General features: G+C 39.4%; 1 protein-coding gene across 1 annotated transcript in view; it reads left to right on the forward strand.

The window, feature by feature from the left end:
* The window catches only part of LOC134528928 (beta-1,3-galactosyltransferase 5-like), a 36,876-nt gene extending 16,418 nt beyond the window's left edge, over positions 1–20,458 (forward strand). Inside the window, exons 3-4 of the mRNA XM_063362597.1 lie at positions 6,764–7,098; positions 20,110–20,458. Of these exons, the coding sequence (XP_063218667.1) occupies positions 6,764–7,098; positions 20,110–20,458 (684 nt within the window). The remainder of the gene's footprint in view (positions 1–6,763; positions 7,099–20,109) is intronic.
* Positions 20,459–24,861: the final 4,403 nt, after the last annotated feature.

Below are 24,861 nucleotides of genomic sequence, written 5' to 3' on the forward strand. Positions count from 1 at the left end.
TTTCCGTTCGCTGAGTGAAGCATTATCGGTCAGTGCATCAATGTTTATGCTCCATCAGGTACCCAACACCGATCGGAGCGGCAGGAATTTTTTAGAACGGAAATTCTTCCATTTATCCAGAATGATGGCACGGGAATTATTTTAGGCGGGGATTTCAATTGCGTTATTAACCCCATTGACCACGTTGGTGGCCACTATCCAATAAACACCGCACTGCAAGAACTTGTTACAGCTATAGAGGTGGTAGACATGGTAGATATACTCCACGCACCAACGCCGCAATACACGTTCCATGCATTTTCTTCTAGCTCCCGCTTGGACAGGTTTTATATGACACGAACTCAGCGGCACAATGCCAGAACTTATGATGTGGTACCGGTGGTGGTGACTGATCATGCCATGGTAGTATGCACAGTAGCGGCCCCCGAAGTTTCTCCAATGCCAGGACGGAATTATTGGCGACTACAGACGCGATTACTGGGGCAGACGGAAGTGGACGATGATTTCCGAAAGCGATGGCAACAATGGTTGCGGTACAAGCATCGATATGCGGACGCGGTGGAGTGGTGGGAAAAATGTGTCAAACCGGGCATTACCAGACTGTTTAAATACCACAGAGCACGATGCCATCGGGAACTATACTCTGTTCTCTACTTGTACGAAAGGGTGTTAAGAGAACTCAGTGCGCAATTAGTGTTGGATACGAACGTGAGGGAGAAACCCCGCATCCTGAAGGAAAAAGTATTTTCCATACACAGAGCTAACATGGAAAGTCGACTCAGCTTCAATAACACCCAGAGTGCCCTCCAACACGAACGGATTAGTAACCACTCCCTCATGCGGGAGCGGAAGATGCGGACCAAAAGGCACATATGCGCTATAACGAATGGGGATGGCACAGTGATTAGGGATTCAGTCGCAATCCTGGACATATTTACGAGTACATACAAGGAGCTTTATGCCGAACATGCCATTGACTTTGATGCAGGAACTCGATTTCTCGACGTATACGACTGCGGCCTCGGTGACGTAGCACAAAATGGACTGGTGGCAGAACAAACAGCGGAAGAGATCACTCATATTGTTCGTCGAGCTCCGAAAACGAAGTCCCATGGTGTCGATGGTATACCATATGAATTTTATCAGCATTATTGGCAGATAATTCAGGGTGAATTCTGCGAAATGGCTCGAACAGTTGTCCGACGAGGGCGCCTGGGACGCAAACAGGCAGAAGGAATTATTGTTCTCCTTCCTAAGGTGAAACAACCGCATGAGATCACTCATTATCGGTCTGTCACTCTTCTTTGTGCTGACTACAAACTAATTGCACGGGTGTATGCTAATAGAATCAAAACAGTGATCTCGGATGGATTGGATCTGATCAACACTGTGCAGTGCAGGGAACTTCCATTGCACTTGCCACCAGCGCTCTTTGGGATGATCAGATGCTGGCACAGACAACACCGGGTGCTGTAGCTCTCCTGATCATTGATCTTGACAAGGCTTTTGCCGGGGTGAATTGGACTTTCTTGGACAGGGTGCTTGAGCACCTACGCTTCCCGCCAATGCTCTTGGCAATGTTACGTACTTTCCGTGGGGATCTAACTTCGAGGTTGTCTATCAATGGCAGATTTGGTGACAAATTCCCGATCCTGTCATCGGTGAGACAAGGGTGCCCACTCTCAATGGCGCTTTTCGTAATATACATCGAGCCCATTATAAGGATGTTCAATGCCACTCTCTCAGGCCTGAGAATTAATGGGCACCAATTAACGTGCATTGGCTACGCCGACGATGTCGCGATCATTGTGCGCAATGAGGCGGAAATAGCATCTATTCACAATATTCTTTCCGGATATCACGAAGCCACACAGGCTCGATGCAACTTCTCGAAAACGCACGTCCTTAACTTGAAAGCAGAACCCGATGTAATCACTCCACCGCATCCCTTCCTATTCACGGATGCAATACGAACGCTTGGAATTCTCCTAAACAGCAACGTAGAGCAGACAATTAAAGAGAATTGGGATACAGTTGCTCAAAAGGTCCATGGCAGCCTACTCGAATCCCGCCTCCGAAATTTCTACATTATTCAGAGAATATACATTATCAACACCTACTCCCTGTCGCAACTATGGTACATGGCGCAGGTGTTCCCACTGCCAGCATCTATTGCAGCTCGTATCATGCAGTATGTAGGATGGTTCATTTGGAAAGGTTCCCTTTTTAAGGTCAGCAGAGATCAACTAACGATTCCTGCTGTCAAAGGAGGTCTAGGACTCATTGAACACGAGCAGAAAGCGAGAGCTCTATTCCAGAAGTTCATCATACAGCGTGTCTTAAAGGGTGGACGTTCATCGGCTTTGTACACAGAAGCGTGGGATTGCTTTAGGGGGGCTTACATGGCACTACAGGGAAGCCGCAGAGCATCTGAGGACCACCGTCTCAGAGCTCCCAGATGGAACGAATGTGTCAACTCGTTTCCTCTGATTTTCATCAACGAACAACAACCCACGTACCGAAAATCCAGACAAAGATTCTCTCCTTGCGGTGGCCGCAAATATGGAAAAATGTCACGGACCCGAAATTACCCACTCATCTCCGTGCCGCAGCTTTTGCTTTCGTAAATGACCTGACTCCCACCAAATATCGCAGAAAAACAAATCTCGCTGACCCAGAACGACCAGTGTGAACTCTGTGGCTATAGTGACACTGCTATAAATCGAATGTATGACTGCTCTTTCTCGCGCCTGTTGTGGGAGTGGTGTCAACGAACACTTCTTCGACTTCTCGGCATAACTCAGAGAGACGTGTGTGCGGACAGGATGTGCTATATCGACATAACAACGTTTCCGACAGTGAAGAGGAGGGCTGCTGTGTGGCTCATGATGAACTTGATTGCTTTCGTACACCAAACGCCGGCACCGTATCTACTACGGGACTTCATCGCCCAGTTACGACGTGACAGATGGTTGATGGTAAAAAACAACACCTTACGAAGACTTTCCTGTTTTGATAACTGTAATGGCAATACGTGTTGGTTCGTTGGTGTGAGAGTATGTAACACTCTTGTATACCTTTCTGCCTATCTTTGTCTGTTATGTGACTGTACCAGCCCCAAACTTGGCAATTAACAATAATACAAAAAAAAGCAGCCGAGTGGTTAAAGCACTGAGTTAGTGACTAGGGTGTTATGGGTTCGAAACCGCCCACCACCGAAGTTTTTTTTAACTTCTTTAAATATTTTTAATAACCACCATAAGAGCTAACATAAAACGATTTTTACAGTAGAAGTAGCCAATACCGAGAAAAAAATACGAACACCCGATCATAGGCAACGTGCGCTGTAAACATTCGAACATGACCGAATCCTTATAATTGGCAAGCCGCCACAAGAAGCCACCACATGATCGTAGTCCCATAAGAAATACATTGTGCTCGTATGCCCTAGTTTACACTACCTAGCACTTTTCTGAATTCGCACTGATGAGAAACAAAACTAAACCTGTGGAACACCAGTTAGTTTTCATAGGTAACTATATTTTCCTCAAGATAAAAATTCAGCAATGAATCATTCTAGTTTCTTGCTTCAAGGAAAATGCAATGACAAAGTGCACCTACGAGTCGTACGCATATAACTATATTGAGTTCCCACTGCAAACATGTTCCTACACACATAATATGAATCTAATATTTGAAATTTGATGGTAATAATGCTGATACATTATCATCGTGGAAATTGATATTTGACATTTTCCATTGCCGGACATAGGTAACTTTTTTAAAACGATTTTCATGGATATACGCCTTTGCTGGTTTTAACTGTATGTCATAGTGATACCACCAGAAGACAAACAGTGAGCTGACACTAACGAAGCAGTTGTAACAAGAACAGAATATAAAGACAAACCAAAACTAGAATTTTTTAAAGTTTTTTTTTTAGATTTATTTAAATTTATTTTTCTTTTACACATTGATTACAATTCACTAAATTAAACAGGAAAAGGCAGCACTCGCAAAAGCAAGCTTGTGTGTGAATGCATCTAGTCACTTTAAACAATTAGCGGTATTTTGACTAATTTTAATATATTAAAAATCTTAACAATTGACAAATAAAATAAATAAAAATAACTTAAGAAATCTTACATAAGTATTTATGAAATTTAAATTTGAAGCGTGCGCCTTACCTCGTCGGCGCCCGCCGGCTCCACCCCTCCCCTCCCCAGTGAGATCCCCTCCCGCCATCCCTTCTGACGTACGCGTGACGTAGGCTCCTCCCCTCTCCGGGCCTACTGATTGCTACATTAGTGCCCTCTAGCTTGGGTATATAGCTCTGGTTTTAGCATAAACTGCTATTGAATGGGCATGCAAGTGTAGGTAATCCCATATCTGAGAATAGTATGTACTGCGGTAATCTTATTGTTACGGTATTTTATATTTTGTTTTAAAATTAATGGTGTCATTGTGCCATAGTAACCTTAAACACACCTCTTTGGAGAAGGTTAAATGTAACATAACTAAGCCTCTTGCCACTGAATCATGTATGCGTAGTCTTTTTCTTATGTGCTATAAAGGTTCTTATTATAGTATCATTTTGTCAGAATATTAATGGATTGTATAATACACTTATTTACGCATATATATATATCATCTTGTTAGCATCTGTACTATATATATTTTTGAATCTGATTTTATTGGATTCTAATAATTTGAATAAATTTGATACTATATTTTTTCTAATTTTGCCTTTTGCTTTCTTGTTCACGATTAGTTTACCACACATTACGCTCTGTGTGCCCCTAACAGAAGGGGTTATTTGTCTTTGCGGGCTGTTGGTATAGTGCTGAGGTTGAGGTGGAGTGTGAGGTACCTTGCCTGCCCCCACCACGATACTTCAAAGTTAAAAAGAGCAATAAAATAAAAGAAAGTATAACATTGTTTCAAAATATCTATGTATAAAAAGCCAAAAAAGGAAAGTAGAAGTACATAAATGAATAGAGTATAAAAATCTTACTTAAATATTAAAGAAATCCCTTCATCAGTTAAATTATTCAGCCCAAGATTGACAAATTTATTAATTTGAAAGTTTTTTAAAAAATTTTTTAGGAAGAATAACTACAATTTTTGGAAGCAAAAATTTTAAATATCTCTGTGAAATTGATTTTTTGAAGTAGAGGAATTGGTAAATTTATGTTCTGTCTATGCCGTGTAGGATAATTATGATCTACTTAATTTAACTGATTTTCCCTTCGATATATACTCGTTATTGCATCTCTTGAATACACTCCTTTAAAATCAAAGTCTCTTAAAAGTTTCAAACGTTCATTGGATGGGCATGTATGATTTTTTTAATGACTCGTAGAATAAGTTTTTGATTTGTAATAAGTGGTTTAATTAACGGTTTGCTCATTCCTTTTCATGCCAGAATGCCACACTGCAGAACAGACTGAAAAATATCAAAATAAACCATTTAATTCCTTCAAAAGATAATACAGATCTTAGTTTAACAAATTTATACACCATTTTTAGAATTTAGTTTGTAAGATATGAAACATGTTTGTCCCATTTCAGATAAGAGTCGAGCACTATACCTAAGTATTTTATGTTCTGTACTATTTCTATGACTATATTTTTCTCAGTTAACGTTTATTTCATTACATACATGAAATTTAAGTTCATGTTCGATAGGCTGACGAGAAATGTTGGAAGAGATCTATTTATATTTAGAGAAAGAAAACTATTATCTAATATATCTTTAATTTTTAAGTTCATTACTAACCGTTTCAAATACAGAAGGCCAATTTTCAGAATAAAATAAAATTGCAGTATCATCTGCAAAAGAATCTCCTCTATGTCTAAGTTACATAAATCATTTTTATAAATCATAAACACAACTGGCCCAAGAATACTGCCCTATTGGACCCCTTTATTTATATTTAGAGAGTTTTCTAATTTATTATTTACTTTTACTCTCTGAGACCTACCCTCCAAATAACTTTTAAACCAAGTGTTAGCCAAACCTCTTATTCCTACTTTATCCAATTTATCTAGAAGTACTTTATGTGATACAGTATCAAACGCCTTAACAAGATCCAAAATTACACAAACACATTTTTATCTTGTTTAATGGGTTTGTGAACAAAGTTTATTACTTTGCTTAAAGCATCATTTGTACTTACATCTTTTCTAAACCCATACTGATTTACAGACTCTATTTTTTATTATCTAAAAATGCCATTAATTGTTTTTTAACACATTTGGTTTGACAACACACATATTAATTTTTTTTAACACATTTGGATAACACACTTGGACAACACAGTGACAAGCAGACAAACCCAACGATGATAAAAACAGATAATCTGGACAACATAATAACAAAAAAGCGACGCAAAGGCGAATCCAGCGATGAAACTAAACTAATATTCCGGACAACACAACAACAACGAGACAGAAAAACACAGTAGGCTTCCTAAGACAAACAGCTGCGTCGCTTTGGGAACTGACATCTCTTCCCGTCACCAGGAACAAACAGACTGTTTACCTGTGCTGTGATATATATATATCTTCCGAACTAATTCCTTCCACGGAATTCTTTCTGTGCTGTGTGTTTAACATTTGACATCGGCTGATTTTGGCTTCTTTTCTGCGCGTTTGTGCACTCACCTTTCAGTTAAAACAAACGGTGTTTAAAGCAATAATCAATCACTCGTGTTGTCACTAGCAAGAAGTAGACAAAGAAGCGTGTGTGTGACCCTGACAGCCGGAGCTGACTCGCGAGGCGGCGCAACACGGCGACATAGTGGTGGAGGACTTCGTGGACAACTACGGCAACCTGACGCTGAAGACGCTGTTCATGCTGAAGTGGGCGGCAGCGCGCTGCGCCCCGGCGCAACACGTCATGAAGACGGACGACGACATGCTGGTGAACGTGCGGCGCGTGCTCGAGGACTCAGAGGCCCGCGGCTCCGCGGAGCAGCCTCTGCTGTTCGGCGCCGCCGGAGACCGCCGGCCCCAGAGGAGTCGCTGCAGCAGGTGGCGCCTGCCCGAGTGGCTGTACCCGGGCGACCGGTTGCCTGCCTTCCTCACTGGTGCCGGGTGCGTCCACGCTTTACTGGCTCTGCCAGCACACCTTGCTTGTGTGGTGTCTCTTTGTCGTTTAAAATCATAATATCTACAATTTTTATAAAAATTTTATATAAATTTATAATAATCAGATTCTGGCTTTTTCTGGAACTCTTATCCTTGCTCAACAAAGGTGAAGTTCACAAGCGGTCAGAATCCTTTGTAATTTTTTTTTTTTCAATTTTTTGGTTGTTTATATTTATTATTTTTATAATAAATTTTTATTTTTTATTAATTTTTTTGTGATTTTTTTTATATTACAAAAACTTGCGTTAGTTTTATCCGTGTGCTCCTGATTATTTCTGCCACTACATATTTTGTTGATATTCTTCGCGTGCTTCGTATTATTCCTGACGAGACTTCTGTTGGTTTTCTCAGAGTGCTTCTGGTTATTTACGATTTTTATTTTTTTATTTATTTTTTCTGTAATTTTTCTGATATTTAGGAAAACGCGCACTATCATTAAGGACGAACTTCCTTCTCCTTGATGTCTAGCGAAGCCTTCCTTCCCTTGCGATCGTTAGTGAGCATCCCGCATCCTACATAAAATAAATAAATAACTTTACCTCAACACATCACGTAGCGACAACTGTTGGCAAGAATCGAGACTACTTGCAACATGTTCTTTTGCATGAGATAAATTATTGCCGCTGAATGGAGCCAAAGACAGTTAATAGTAATGTAGCCTCATAGACTAAGTAGCCTCATAGAATTGTAGCCTCATAAACTCGTAACTATATAATATCGTAGCCTCGTAAACTTGTAGCTATATAATCTCGTAGACTCGTAGATTTGTAGCCTCGTAGCCAGTTGAAGCCTTGTAGTCTTGTAATCCTGTAGTCTCATAGCTTCGTAGCCTCCTAGTCTTGTAGCCAAATAGCAGCAAGGTCTAAAACTATTTGGAGCCAAACACTTTTTACGCCATTGACTGTTGGAGCCAATGAGCGTTGGAGCCAAAACACTGTTGGAGACAATTTCCGTCGTAGCCAAAGACAGTTGGAGCCAAATAACTGTTGGAGACATTATATCCTATCGTAAAATTGACGATCGCATCCTACTGAGTTGAATGTACTTGAAAATACGCTTCCTTTTACGCGAATTTGCGTTCAAATGTGCGTTCTCTTAGTTAAATGTTTGACCTGTTTATACATTACGTTTTTCGGTGTGAACATTGCGTGATCATTCCGTGTTCAGTGTGTACATTACGTTTTTAATTACGTGTTCGGTGTGTACATTGCATGGTCATTGCGCGTACATTGCGTGTAAATTCCGTGTACATTAGAGCAATTGGAGCACTTGGACCAATTGTAGCAGTTGAAACAATTGGCGCACTTGGTGCTGATGGAGCAATTGGAGTAGTTGGAGCTGTTGCAGCAATTAGAGCATTAGGAGATTTTGAGCACTTGGCGTAATTTGAGCACTTGGAGCTGATGTAGCAATTGGAGCTGATGTAGCAATAGGAGCATTTGGAGCTTTTGTAGCAATTGGAGCAGTTGGAGCTATTGTAGCAATTGGAGCATTTGGAGCTTTGGAGCACTTGGACCAGTTGGTCAATTGGAGCTGATGTAGCAATTGGAATATTGGAGCTCTTGGAGCAAATGGTTTTTTGGAGCTTATCGCATATTGGCGAGTACGTATTCCTGTGACGAGGTATATTGACGTGACATTGAACATGACCTGTTTAAAATGTTGGTCGCATATCGTTGTATAACTCTTGGTTCGAATACGCTTGGTCAATGTGCATGGTTTTCTACATGAACTGATTTAAATGTTGATCGAATATCGACGAAAAATATATTTTGGCTACTGACTGGATATGTTTGACCACCTACTGAATGCGCCTGGTCACCGGCTGGGTGACACCCAATGGACATGCCTGAACGTCAAATACGTGCCTGGCCACGGACTGAATGTCCTTGTTGCTGACTGGTCATACGTATCTGATAACTGGTCATGTCGGCCACAAACTGAAAGCCCCTAGAAGTCGATTACGTGCTTGGCTACTGAATAGAAAGGCTTAACTTACAACTAGATATGTCTTGTCACCTACTGGATCTGCTTTCCTGGCCACTGAATATACGTGTCTGGCCACATACTGGTGGTGTCTAGCCAACAACTACTGGATGTGCTTGGCCATTAACTGATCGTTTTAGCCTGACCTCGGTCTTAAAGTGCCTAACCATCTGGACGTTTCTAGCCAACACCCATAATATGGCTGTACACTAAATACATGCCTGACCACTGAATATTTATGCCTGTCCAACAACTGTACACGACATTCCACTGGCTGGATGTGCCTGGCCATATATTATGTATCTGGCTACTGAATAGTCATGCCTGGTAAATCAAACTTTTATGTATAGCTGACTCGAAAACACGTGTCAAGGCATGCAAATGACTCGCTTCGCCTTCCAAGAAGACTGTAGAAATCGAGAAACGCTAGTAATTTATTTGTTTGTATGTGTAAAATTTATGTAATAAATGTTTTATTTGAATTTGTGTTGCTTTATTTCTGGAACCTGTAACTTTTAAGATAATTTTCATTAATTTAGTATGTTTTTAACTGAACTTATATTTTTTGCATTGACCAAGGATCTAACCGAAGACAGGAATGAATTGATTCAATCATTATATTAACGAGTGATTTTTTTGATGATTTTTGGGATCTTTCCCGAATTTTTAGCTACATAATTACGAATTTTCAAGATGACACCCAAATTTCAAATGGCAGTTGCCACAGTAATAATAAATTAATACTGCACTCTAGCAGACAAAAATTAAACTAACATGGCGGTAGTGTAATCTAACAGATTAAAACAAAATGGTGGCATCCAGCAGACGAAAACAAGATGGCGGAAGTGACGTCATATGAGTTGGCGATATATTCCTTGGCATTAGTGGTGGGAGGTCAGTCTCCCTGTGGCTTCCGTGGAGATAAGTTCTGTTGTCATTTTTTTTTATCCTCGCCAGGTTCAAACTGGGGATGTAAGTGCGGTTTTTAATTAATATTTTATTAAAATTTTAATTAACAATTTTTTATAAATTTTAAATATTTTCCTGATTTTCTAGCATAAAATTACAGATTTTCAAGATGGTGGCCATAACGGAAATTCCAACGATCTGGAATCCAAGATGGTGTCCATAACTAAATGCTCAACGATTATGTTACACATGTCCAAGATGGTGGGCATAACGAAATCTGCAACATTTTTAGAATGCAAGATAGTGACCATAACAATATGTGGAACAGTGTTTTTAAAATAATTTTTGAAACAATTTTGTAAATTAAATTTTTATGAATTTTAAAATTTTTCACAATTATCTGTCATAAAAATTACAAATTTTCAAAATGGCGGGCGTAACGGAAATTGCAACGGTGACGTCATAATCCAAGATGGCTTCCATAGCATCCGAATTATCAAGGTGCGGCTTAGAGCGGCTATTTGCTAAGAAATTTAAGCGATTTTTTTAGTAATTTCGAAGCCGAACACATTTTCAAGGACTATGATGAGAAATTTTCCCTCAAAACGGGAATTATTCCCGCGAAAACAGAACAGTTTAAGTAATTTTGAGTAATTTTGAGTCATTTTTTTAGTCATTTTTGAGTACAAAATGGCCGCCATGACATCACAATTCAAGATGACGATCGGCAACTCAGGCACCTCAGCCGTGAAGCCAGTGCCAGTAGCCTCCAAACTGTACTACTCGTAAAGTACACACCGAACACGTAAATGTACACACAGGACACGTATTTAAAGAAATAGACGCACATTTGGACGGAAATTCGACAAAAAAGAAGCACATTTAACGGAAAGGACGCACACTTAGAACGAAAATTAGACAAACAGGAAACACACTTAACGAAAAGGAAGTACATGAGCACGATCATTCAAATCAATAGGATACGATCGTCAATATACGATAGAATATAATGCCTTCACCAGCTAGGCTCCAACTGTATTTTGGCTCCAAACATCATTAGCTCCAACAGTCCTTTTTCTCCAAAGGTCTTTTGGCTCCAAAAGTCTTTAGCACAAACAGTCTTTGGTTCCTAAATTCATTTGTTGCAAATGTGATTGGCTTAATAATTATTTGGCTCCAACAGTCTTTGGCTCCAAAAAGTATTTGGCTCAAAAGGTATTTAGCTCCTAAAAGTCTTTTGGCTCCAGCAGTCATTGGCTCCAACAAGTTTACGAGTCACAAAGCTCCAAGGCTACGAGACTATGAGACTACAGGACTACAAGACTACATGACTACAAGAAAACGAAGCTACAAGGATACAAGTTTACAAGGCTGCAAGAGTTAATTCATCTCATACAAATAACTTGCTGCAAGTAGTCCCGATTCTTGCAACAGTTGGTGCCACATGCTGTGTTTTCAGGCAGTCGTAGTTTTTTTGTGGGATGCGGGATGCTCACTCACAATCGCAAGAGAAGGAGAGCTTCGCTAGTGCTCAAAGAGAAGGAAATTCGTCTCACGTGTCAATGTTCATAAGCTGTCTCATGTCATAGTAATCGTCTAAGTAATGAATCTCTTCATTTTACATGCTGTACACGCAGTCGCTCTTTCATATGGGATGCGGGATGCTCACTCACCATCGCAAGAGAAGGAGGGCTTCGCTAGACATCAAGGAGAAGGAAATTCGACTCGGATGTCAGTGTTTCTAAGCCTTTTTAATTCATAGTAATCGTCTAAGCAATTAATAGCTTTGTTTGACATATTGTACAGACACTCTTTCATATGGGATGCGGGATGCTCAATCACGATTGCAAGAAGAGGACTTTGCTAGACACCAAGGAGAAGTAAATTCGTTTTGCATGATAGTGATTCTCAGCCATCTTAAGGTATATTATTTGATTGTGTTCGAATATTTTTGTTTGAATTCCACCTGATAAAATTATTGTAAGTAATGATTTAGTAACAGAAATTCGCTAATTAAATGAAACTCTGAATAAAATTGCATGTCTCATTATGAATAAAGGTTTTCAATCAGAGAGATTGATTTATCAGAAATAACCAGAAGTACTCGGAGAACTTCAGCAGATTCCTCACCAGGAATAACCAGGAGCACACAGAGAAAACTAACAGAAGTAAAGCCATGAATGGCCAGAATAACTTGGAGAAACCAATAAAATATCGGCAGGAATAATCAGGAGCAAGCAGAGAAAAATAACATACGTTTCCCTAAATCAAGATAAGTGAAAAAAAATTACAAAAAATCTGGCTTGTGTTAGAACAATATCCTTGTTGAACAGAGGAGTAGTTCACAAGATTCCAGAAGCAGTTTTTTAAATTATTTATTATTATTGTATTTTTTTATAATTTTTTTGATGGCATGATCTTGATTTAGGAAAACATGTGTTAGTTTTCTCCGGGTGCTCCTAAGTATTCTTGTCAATATTTTGTTGGCTTCTCCAGGTTCTTCTGGCCATTCATGGCGATGCTTCTGTTTGTTTTCTCCGTGTGCTCCTGGTTTTTCCTGGCGAGAATTCTGCTGATATTCTCAGAGTGATTCTGGTTATTTCTGAGGAATCAATCTCTGAATGAATTCAATTTTACTTAATGAGACATTCAATTTTATTCAGAGTTACATTTAATTAGTGAATTTCTGTTACTAAATCAGCACTTACAATACTTTTATCAGGTGGAATTCAAACAAAAAATCATTACTCAGTCAAATATTATGCCTTAAGATGGGTGAGAATCACTATCATGAAAGACAAACTTTCTTCTCCTTGATGTCTAGCGAAGCCCTCCTCTTGCGTTCGTTAGTGAGCATCCCGTCTCCCACATAAATAATAAATAATATTTACCTCAATACATTATGTGGCAACATCTGTTGGCAGGAATCAGGACTACTTAGAACAAGTACTTTTGCGTGAGATAAATCTCGCAGCTGAATGGAGTCAAAGACAGTTATAGCCAAGTTGTCTCGTAGCCTCGTAGACTTCTACCAATATAGTCTCGTAGCCTCGTACACTTGTAGCCAGTTAAAGTCTTGTAGTCTTAAAGTCCTGTAGTTTCGTAGCTTCGTAGTCTCCTAGTCTTGTAACTGAATAGCAGCTAGGCCTAAGACATCTGGAGCCAAAGGCAACTGGAGCTAAATACGTTTGGAGCCAATGACTGACGGAGCCTAAAACTTTTTTTTTTTTGAGTAATACTTTTGGAGTCATCGACTTTTGGAGCAAAAGACTGTTGGATTCAAAGACTGTTGGATCAAATGACTGACGAAGCATTATATCTTTTGGAGGAATTATATCTTATCATAAATTGGCGATCGCATCTTACTGAGTTGAATGTTCGTAAAAATGGACGTCCTTTTCGTTAAATGTCCATAGTTAAGTCTATATTATCGTATACTACTTATGATATCGTATCCAACTGATGAGATCGTTTTACACTAAGTTGAATGTTCGTCCAAATGTACTTCCTTTTAGTCAAAAGTGTGTCCTGTGTGTACATTGCGGGCTCGGTGTGTACATTGCATGTTCATTACGTGTTCAGGTGTGTGTATGGAGTGTTTATTCATTGCAGGTCCTGTGTGTGAGTATTGTGGTTACATCGCGGTGTGTGTGTACTGTGTGTACATTGTGTGTTCATTGTGTGTACTTTGGGTCCATTGAGTGTGTGTACTGTGTGTTCAATATGTGTTCAGTGCATGTCCTGTGTGTGTACTGTGTGACCATTGCATGTCCTATGTGAACCATATGTCCATTGCGTTTACTGTGTGCTCAGTGTGGGTACTGTGTGATCAGTGTGTGTACTGTGTTTGTACTGTGTGTACAGTGTGTGTAATGTGTGTCCAGTATGTGAACTGTGTGTGTACTTTGTGTCCAGTGTGTGTACTGAGCGTCAAGTGTGTGCGTACTGTGTGTACTGTTCGTCCAGTGTGTACTATGTGTACTGTGCGTTCAGTGTGTGTATTGTGCGTCCAGTGTGTTTACTGTTCGTCCAGTGTGTGTACTGTGTGAACTGTGCATCCAGTGTGTGTACTGTGTGTACTGCGCGTCCAGTGTGTGTGTTCTGTGTATATTGTGCGTCCAGTGTGTGTACTTGTGTTCAGAGTGTGTATTGTGTGTACTGTGCGTCCAGTGTGTGTACTGTGTGTGTATTGTGCGTCCAGTGTGTGTACTGTGTGTTCAGTTTGTGTACTGTGTGTACTGTTCGTCCAGTGTGTGCAGTGTGTTCTTTTGTTGAATGTGTGTCTTTTCGTTAAATGTGTGTAGTCAAATCTGCAGTAGCTCTGAAATTTACTGGTTCAAAACTTCTTGTTATTGATCAAATATTTTCTGGTATTCTTGTTCCTATAGTAAGAGTAAATCATGTTCCGTTGGTCTAAATTCTTGCAATTTATTTGATCGATACTTTAGGTCTGACAGTTCGAAGACTTTGTCTTGAATCCTTGAAATATGTTATACTAGCTATCGACGAAGAAAGTCATGAGGTTCGGAAATGTCTGGTCTATATGACTAACATAGTTAATTACCTGGTCTCGTGGTCCGAAGACACTTGGTCTATACGTATAACATTTTACATGAACTGGTTGTATTTTGTTTCATGCATAAAAAAAATTCTTGTTAGGCAGCTCGACAGTGTATTTAATTTGTCGGACAGGTATCTTGTTTTTGTTGTTTTTCTTGGAGTGAATGATTAATAAACTCCATGAAATGTAACAGGAAACAGAATTAAAAATTTATTTTAATCTTTAGTTATATTTATCACTGACCGAGAATCAAAGCAAAGACGGAAATATATCGCGACAATCATTATTTTAATAAGTAATATTTTTGATGAATTTTGGAAAATTTTCCGAATTTCTAGCCAAATAATAACGGATTTCCAAGAGGGTGTCCAAATGTCAAGATGACAGGCGCTACTGTGATAGTAATAATAAATTATTACTGTACTGTAGTGGGTAAAAAATTAAACTAATATGCCTGTAGCGCACTCTAGCAGACAAAAACAAGATGGTGGCCTCTAACATACGAAAACAAGATAGCGGATGTGACATAATATTAGCTGGCGATATATATATACCTTGGCATTAGTGGTGGGATGTCAGTCTGCCGGCGGCTTCAGTGGATGAAGGATCTGTCATTTGTTTTATTTTTGCCCTCACCGGGTTTTAAGTGTGGACGTTAGTGCATGTTTTTATTAAAATTTTATTAAAATTTGATTACTTAAATATTTTTATAAATTTTTGATTTTGTTTCCTATTTTCTAGCTAAATAATTACGGATATTCAAGATGGTGGCCGTGATGACAAAATCCAAGATGGTGGAATGTTTTTATTTAAATGCGTATAATTTTTAATAAATTTTAAATTTTTTCCGATTTTCTAACAAAATAATTTGGATTTTCAAGATGGCGGTCCTTACGAAAAGTGCAACGATCTAGAATTCCAGATGGTGTCTGGAACGAAATGCGCAACGATGATTTCATACACGTCCAAGATGGTCGGTGTAACGAAACGTGCAACGTTTCATAGAATCCAAGATGGTGACCGTAACGAAATTTGCAACAGTTTTTTCAAATAATATTTTATTAAAATTTTCATTAATTAAATTTTTTTATCAAATAAAAATTTTCCCCGATTTCCTAGCATAAAAATTATGGATTTTCAAGAAGGCCCCTAAGGACAATTTCAACATTGGGAGTGGGGCATTCGATTTAAAGATGGCGGGTGTACTGTAATTTTTTTTTCATTTTTTATTAAGAAATTTTTAAATATATTATAATAAATTACATGCTTTCTCTCTTTGGGAATCGAACCAAGGACCGAATTCGATTTACTTACTAAACATTTGGAGTAAGCAATTTTTTTATATATTTTTTGGAATATTTTGGTCAAAAATGAAAGATTATGGTCAAGGTCAAGGTCGTGACCTCGGTGGCTAAGGAGCGTCTTGTCGTCGGGTACTTTAATCCATTTGGGGGAATTTTGGTTCTTTCTAAGGCAAAAGTCTTCTGAGGTTTTTCGAAGTCCGAATTTTTTAATTTTTGAAGATTAAAACGGGAAATTTTCCCTCAAAAAAGGGAATTGTTCCCTCGAATAAAGGACATTTTTAGAAACTTTGAGTCATTATGAGTCTTTTTTGAGTCCAAGATTGTCGCCGTAACGTCATCAGAGATGTATGTTCCAAGACACCAGAAGCCGCCACTGCCCACAGCCAGAAGCCAGGCACTGGAAACCCTATTCTACACTACTTATTCAAAAATATTACTTTACAAGAGAGAAAATTGTTGAAAACCAACTTAATTTTAAGTTTTCAGCAGTTTTTTATCTTGCAACATAACATTTTTTAATGGTTTCAGTTTTAATAGTTCATATATATTATTATCTAAATTATATGCTACAATCATCATTATAAACAAAGTATTAAATAAATTATTTGCAATTTAGCATCCGAAAACGCTTGTTCAGACCAGGGGTGTCTTACTGCCCCTTAAAAGAATCTCAAAATTGATTTGTATAAAAACCTTACGTGATACAGGAAAAGTAAAATCATATATGACATCAGCATAAAAAATACTTCTAAAACCACCTTTCAGTCTCAAGAAATAATTCCAAAAATTTTTAAATATCGCACAGTGATAATTTGTTGACTTGGAATTACTTTTCATATCTCACTGCTAATCGCGTAGCCTTAAATTTTGATTACTCTGCTATTTACTTTTGCCCACTCTCGGCATTTGGTCGGAGACGAATCTTTTTTGTGGAGAAACGGCCTAGTCCGGGAGCGCGGACGGGTGTAGCTAACTTTGAGGAACAGAAGCAAAATTTTTTACCCTCAATAGTTTGAGTTTTATGTTTCTGTCTTTAATCACATTTGTCTCACAAATACAGATGCCACCTAGGTGCATTCCTTAAAGATGAGGTTTAATATTGACTATGGAAATAGGATATATTTGTGCATGACTTTAGGCAAGTAAATAATGTATAGACATATACTTTTTTAATTTGCGATAGTGTTGATTGGCCTTAAAACAACACTCTAATTTTTTTAAGAAAGTAGTTCATATTGATCGCTATTAAGCCATGTTGTTAATGGATGAGTTAAACGAGCCCCAGTAGAGTCACCTTTTCCTTCGATTCTGTATATTATGTTACATTTTGGATTTCATGTAAGCTGGTCGGGCATTTCCATGCTTTGTGTATGCCTTTCACTTTAAGAATCGTGCCTTTGAATATTCTTAGTGCTCAAACAATAATTCATTCTCGTATTATTACATACACTCACTGTCCAACAAATAGTAATATACTATCACAATTAATAGGAGTCACTACATTTTCCTTCACTTACTTAAAAAAAACTGAGCCATGTACAACTTTATCCAAGAATTTATAACTTAATGTGGCAGATGCGTCCATCGTAGGTACTGGCAAATAAGGGCCTCTAATGTTTAACTACTAGAACGGGCGTTGTATGATGTCCTTTTCACTATTAATTTTGTGATTAATCAGCCCACTTTACATAATTTTAAATAATTAATTCAAATACAACCTGTCACAGATTCTAAATAACCTGGATCGTAAATCTTTGTAAGGGCTTATCACAGACCGGAAAGGACTACGTGATGTAAATACTTAATACTTAATTTAATAAGTAAAAGATAAGAACTTTGTACTTTTACACTCCTCAGTCATAACAGAGTAAACCCAAGTTATGTTATTACTTTGTTATTCACTCTCACTTGATGATTGGGGTGATTAGTGGATCTTTTAGTTTCAAAAGGCAAAATAATGATTTCGTCTAGATATTAGTATTTCTGTTGTTATTTTACTTTTGATTATTTTCACAGTAAGATTATATATTACAAGTTGATTAACAAAAAAATATATAACATGGATTTAAAATCACATTATTAAAAGAATGGGCCCGCCCTTATTAGACAATTTCATTGATCATTAACACAATTTTAATAAAATACGCAACAATAAACTGATTGAGTTCCTTTTACAATATCGTGGCTTAATGTCATTCTGAAGATCGAAAAAACTGACGAACTGGAAGTTTGACGATGGCTGGCCAAAGTTGTGCTGCTAACGAGGCGTCCGGGCGCCTTAGTCGTCCCCATTGATGGAGGAAGGACTCGAGGGTGGAGTGGTCAGTTCAGCATCTGGTCCTTGGGAACTTGTCCGGTTCTTGGAAACTGTCCGGTCCTTGGAATCTGTCCGGTTCTGGGACCCTGTCTGTGAACAGATCCGAAACACATATGTTCAGGACTAGTTTACAGACAGTTGGTAAAATAGGCAGAAAATGCCTTCTAATCACAATGATGGTCGGGGAGTAGAGGTTGTCAGAACTCACCAAACAAGGAGATGGCTTCCAGGATCAGCCCGGGTGCTGAGCTCGCGAACTCACGGTTGTCGCGGACGTTTCCATGATTTAAAAACAAAATTAATAAATTATGATTAACAAAACATGACTATTCCTACGAGGTAGACCTACGCAGACTGACTAAATGTTAATCACTTAAGTTGTGGGAATCATATCCCTTGTCTAGCTGATTACATCTTAAAAGAAATACTTAGAGACATCCTAATAACGGAAATAAGGAGTGGCCAGTCCAGAGTCGCGGCGCGCAGTAAATTTGGGGCGGCAGCAGCTCGTAATTAAAAGGCAAAGTTAATCAAAAGAAAGTGGGGAGTCTTCAGCTTCCGGACCGAAAGGTTCCGAAGATTACCGAGGGGCTTGTCGAGAAATACTGACTTCGATATCTCGATATCTCGTGGTACTAGTCGATATCAGCGCAACCTACTAAGGTGTGTCTGAACCAAGTAGAGGTCGACTCACACGAGGCGACTACTAAGGCATGGGGCTTATGGAGCGGACTAGGCCAGCGCTCTGGTGGCCTGGGAAGGAACTACGGGATACTGGTTGTTGCAGGAGATGCCAGAGGGCAGGCGTTTAGCAGGCGTTCAAACACCCAGGGGAAGTGATTCGCAAAACTGCAACTAGGTGGCATGAGCATGTACTTTTTGGGACTGGAGTCGTGGCCTTGGGACAGGCCGACCCTGGCCGGGGTTAGTGGCTGGTCAGTGCTCTGGCCAGTATTCCCAGGAAAGGCTGGAGAAGGAGGGTGGGTGGAGACTGCTGTGACAGTAGGAATGAGGCTTTACTGAGCCCGGAGGCGTGACTGTATGTTGGTGAAAATGACTCGAGATCATGCCCTGAAGTGCTCACATCAGGGAAGTCTTAGAAGTAGCCTGCCCTGAGAGCTTGCAGGACATAGCAGTTCTCATCACAGATCGGAGGCGAATTACAGGCGTCGTTCGTGCGCTAAGGCGGGAATAAAAGAATACACAGTCTGACTCGCAAAAGACTCGGCAAAATCGGATCTAGGGCTGGGAAAAATTGGGGAGGCAGGTCTGACAAAGATTAAACTGGGATGTACAGGAGGAGGAACAAGTTTAAGTACTTGCAGCAAGCAAATAAAATGACTGGCGATATTATTTTTTAAAAATTAAAATTTAAAATTGTGCCAAAAATACTAGTTGGTGGCACAGTACATGTATATCTGTAGACGTAATACATGAAATTACATCAAAACAAGTTTTACTACATAGTTTAAAACCTGATGGTTCTTCTGTCAACACTGATAAGTATCATTATAGTCGTACTCATATAACTTGAAAATTTTCTCAAATTATATAACTATAGCATTTCACGGCTCGGCGAAACACCCTACGACCTTGCAATTTCACCTGCGACTGCCATTTTAGACCAGGCTTCAGAGAGATTTATGACAAATGTTTTACTGGAATCGACATGTGATCTGGCAGCAGTGTATTGTGTGTTTTGAAGGTAGTTATTAAGAGTATGTATGTATTCGCCCCCTTAAGATTTAACATAAAACTGATTTCTGAAAAGTAGGATATCATCCAGTAAAGAGGGTTATCATTTAGGGTAGCCCATCGCGATCAGTAATCGTACCCTTAAGCTGTGAACCAGGCACTGTAAGGAGAGAGTGGCTGTGCAGGTACGTGATGTCACGGCCGGCGGTGACGATGCTGCTACGGCGTATTGCAGATGTGCCTCTCATCAACCTGGAGGATGTGTATGTGACGGGGCTGCTCGCGAGACGCACCCCGGCCATCCCACTCCTGACGGCAGCATCCATGCGCATCGACCGGCCCATATTCGCTCACCCGTGTCGACTACGGGCTGGCTACCTGGTGCATGGCTTCGAGGCTGGTGATTTGGTGATTGCATGGCAGCGCCTACGAGCTCTGGGCCCAAAGGCCTGTGACACTTTGTGGCTTCGAGTCCAGGCCTGGTTTCTACGGATCGACCTTGGGGACGACCAGGCTACTGCCTGGTACCCGTAAAGGATTAGTGGTACCATACTTGCTATCTAGTGGCTGTGTTGAAGCATCTATGGTCTTTAGGCCTAAGGGTCTGTGACACCGGATGACTGCGAAATCTGACCTAGGTCTTCTGTGTGGACTTTGGCGACGCGACGACCAAGCCGCAACTTGGTGCCCATAATGGACTAGTGGTACGAGGCTGCCTCTGTATTCTATACCATATTTCTTCAGTAGGCCGAGTTGTCTGTAACACCTGGTTTTGTGACTCATTTTAAGTGCTATTTTTTCTTGCTACTTAAGTTTTACAAAATATTTTTACATTTCAAGCAATTCATTCATGCTGAAGAATGTTTTGGAAATAGACTGTTTGAAAGATAAAATATATTATTATTGTGCCATAACAAAAATAGTGTAGACTTTTAACCAAGGTGTTTTTTTTTGAAGATTGTGTTTTATAGATTTTAATAAATAATTTTTATTTTTGTAACTTGGTTTTTATTTCTGGCTGCTGCACAACAGATTGCTTGTCTTCACTCCCCAGGAAGCTTAGTTAGCTCAAAGGTTGAATACTGGGAGATTAAGGTGTTGGGGGAGTTCCAAACTATGTTAAGTCAAACAAGGATTATAAGCAAAATCTGTTACTCCAGTTAGGGTTACCACTGGGTAAAAAGGGAGTATGAGGGTGCTAAAGCAGCTTCTTATAAGGGTAGGAAGGTCTAAGTGAAAACCCCAATCATAAGGATGTTATAATTTTCCCCTTTCCTTACTTCATCCAAAATAGCAATAACGTTTATTAAATGTATGATTTTTCTGCCCCACCCAACTCTTCTTACCTGGACCTATTTCCCCCTTGTCCAGTAGTTTTCTTGCTTGCTTTAATGCATGTTTATTTGATCCCCACATGACGCGGCCCAGGGTTTTCCTTGTGTCTATGCAGGTTTTACCTGGGTCACTTTAGTTAGCTTTTAGGCTATACTATCAAAGGGGCATCAGTCATGGCACCAATCGCAGCCATGGCTGGCCAATAAACCCCAATTAGCACATGATGCACGCACCCTTGTACTGCATGTAAGAGTGTATAGGCTTCGGCCTGAGACACACTTAGGTCCTCCCCTAAACTGTACCCTCCCCTTACCCACTTAGATTAACTTAGGCTAGGAAAAAAATCATCCACTAAGGCATCTCAGCCCATTTCATTATTGCTCATTCATAAGTTGCATAACTAGGGGCACGTGTGCCCCTGATGGTGAGCAGCTACTACCATTACCCACCTGGCTGTCAGTCTGCACCTAGTAAATATATTCTGCAGCAGATATATTCCCTTTGTTCAATACTTGTACATTTGACTCGGTTCCTAAAATATCTGCAGCAGTGGAAGTAGATAAAGCTAGCCTCGCAGGAGGGTAAACCCGCGAATTCGCCAGCTCAAATGCCAGGAACTGCTCCGAAAACACCCATGACTGAGAGAATTAGAGGCAACCGAACTAGTTAATTGGGGATTACTACGAGCGCACTTAGGTTGGGCAGACTGTCTTCGCTCCATCTTCTTCATCTTCTGTCTTCAAGGTCGACAACAGCAGAGTACCTTTTGTGCCAAGGTGAAGGGAATTGACCCAATCCCTCAGTTTTCACCACGACGAGTCGACTTTTGTGGTGCCGCTCGAAGACTATCACCCGTCCCAAATATGAGGAGAGGTTTTGTTTGGCAGGGAAGGACGACTCGGGGGCTCAGTTGAGTATTGGCCACACATCGCATTTATTGTTTTCTGCAAATAATGTAATTTCGCGGTTTATTTTCTATAGGTACATATTTTGTTTGTGTAAATAGTTTTCTAATAACTGAGTAATGTTCAATAAATATTTAAGTCAAATGTGTTCCTTTGTAATCATTTAATCTGTGTTTATCGGAATATAAGATCAAGATGCCGGTATCGGGCGGAGGAATAAGTACAAGGTTATTTCACCCTGAGATAGACCTCATATTCCATGATACACCAATCCACAGCGGAGCTTGGGCAAATTCTATAACCATTCTAAACATTTCTTCCAACCTTTGCCCATCCATAACTCTGTACTTCATTTCCGGAACTAAACCTCGAACTTATCTCCCTGGTTGAAAAGTCATTACAACATTGAATTTGTGAAACAAATTTCCTATAAAGGTGTTCTATAGGAGTGTTGTGGGGTTAGACCTGGAAAACTCGATGCTGCAAAAGGATGCTGCATCCTGCGGAACTATGCTAGAAGGCTTCTACCTTTAATGTTTTTATTTTAACTTTAGTAGTACTATATCGGTGTATAACCTTAGTCGAAATGCCACAATACGTAACCCAGTGCCTATAAATTTCAAAATTCTCACCCACCCGAAATTTCTGCACCTTTAACATCACCCATGATTAGTTTTAAAAGGTGTAGCATTTCGATTAAGAAGTTTCAGATGTCGTTAAACATCCCAGTAAAATCTATTAGTTGCAGCAATTTGTATTTAGTTTTTCTGTAATGAGAATAGTAGTATAGAAATGGGGCTCCTGCGCCAGAGTCCTGGGTGTGGATTGAAGATTGTTTACATTGTGACGTCACGGTGGCCATCTAGGACGAGCATAACGGGACACCGCGTAACGGGACACAGCGTAACGGGACACAGTGTAACGGGACACAGCATAACGGGATATAACGTAACGGGACAAGTAGATAACGGCGGCCATCTTGGATCCGCAATTTTGGATGACGTCATTGAGTTCCAGAAAATTCCGGCATTGTGTTGTCCGCCATATTGGATGATGTCGTCACCGTTGCAATTTTCGTTACGGTCGCCATCTTTAACTTTTTTTCTTATTATCCGATTTTAATGATTTTTTTTTAAATTATAAAAAAAATAAAAAAATTTTAATAAATTTTTTATAAAAAATATACTTTTACGACACGGAGTTCGGAGTCCTCGGTTCGAACCCGACGAGTGCAAAAAAAATAACAATGATGACCGATCCTTCCCCCGCGGTGGATGCTGACATACTGACTCCCACCACTTTTTTTCAAAGCTAATATATCGTCAGCTGGTATGAAGTCATGTCCGCCATCTTTAAAATCCGTAATTTTAATGCTAGGGATTCGGGAAAAAATTTAAAAATCATTAAAAAATTAATCAACCTAATAAAACAATAAAAAAATCCTTAAAACCACCGTTTAACTTTTCGTGACGGCTGCCATCTTGAAATCACCCACTGGAGGTCACCATATTGTTTTCGTCCGCTAGAGTGTGTTGATACCATGCTAGTATAATATTCTGGTCACCACCTTTGACATTGACCTTGAACTTTGACCTTGACCTTGAACTTTGAACATGACCTTCAAATTTGACCTTGACCTTGAACTTTGCCCTTGACCTTGAAATTTGACCATGACCTAGAACTTTGACCTTGACCTTGAAATTTGACAGTGTCCTTGTCGACCATCATGGATCCGACATTTTATGTTCAGTACATGCTACCAGGAGCTACCACCTGCTGGAGTACACCATCTTGTGTGTGTGTACTTGTATTATAGAGTACATTTCCATCTGGTTAATTTTATTCTAACCCGCTATAGTGCAGTAATCATTTATTACGGAGGTTCCCCGCCATCTTTAAATTCGGCCGCCATCTTGAAATCATGTAATAATGTAGCTAGAAAAGCGGGAAAAAATCCAAAATTCATTAAATAAATCACTCATTAACTTTCATATCGATTCGATCCGCACCAGTCCTTGGTTCGATCCTCGATCGATGCAATAATAATTAATTTTATGGAAAAAAAAAATAATTTCAATAAACCATGTTAAACATTCGAAAAGAGACTCTAAATCCTCTACGACCATCATCCTATCAGACATCAAGACCACCATATTGGAAATGCGTAATTTTAATGCTAGAGATTCGGGAAAAAGTTCAAAATTCATTAAATAAATTTGTAATCTATATACTGATTGATTAGATCGACTTAGGTCCTTGGTTCGATCCCTGGCCGATACAAAACAACTTTAATATTTTAAAAAAGTACCACTAAAGTGTCAGGTTTGTGAAAATAAAAAAACACCGCAAGTTCTTTTAAAAAAACTTTTATTACATAAATTATACACTACCACAAGTACAAAAAACACACAGACAAATTACCAAAGTTTCGTGGATCTCTCGATTCAAACAGTCTTTTTACTATACGGACTATGTCCTTTACATGACTTTAAATGTCTATTGAGTTTATCAGCTCGACATATTGATACACCACAATTTGCACACAAAGTCGAATTATCGACTTCATTAAAAGGACAGTGATATATTTCGTGCCGTTGTGCACTTTGAATATTTGCCAATGTTTTGTTACAAAATATACAGCTTGATTCCGATGAATGTACAGCCAGTCTATCACAATTCCTGAGGTGCCGTTTTAAT

This window comes from Bacillus rossius, chromosome 2, assembly GCF_032445375.1.
Source record: "Bacillus rossius redtenbacheri isolate Brsri chromosome 2, Brsri_v3, whole genome shotgun sequence".
In the NCBI taxonomy this organism is placed as follows: Eukaryota; Metazoa; Arthropoda; class Insecta; order Phasmatodea; family Bacillidae; genus Bacillus; species Bacillus rossius.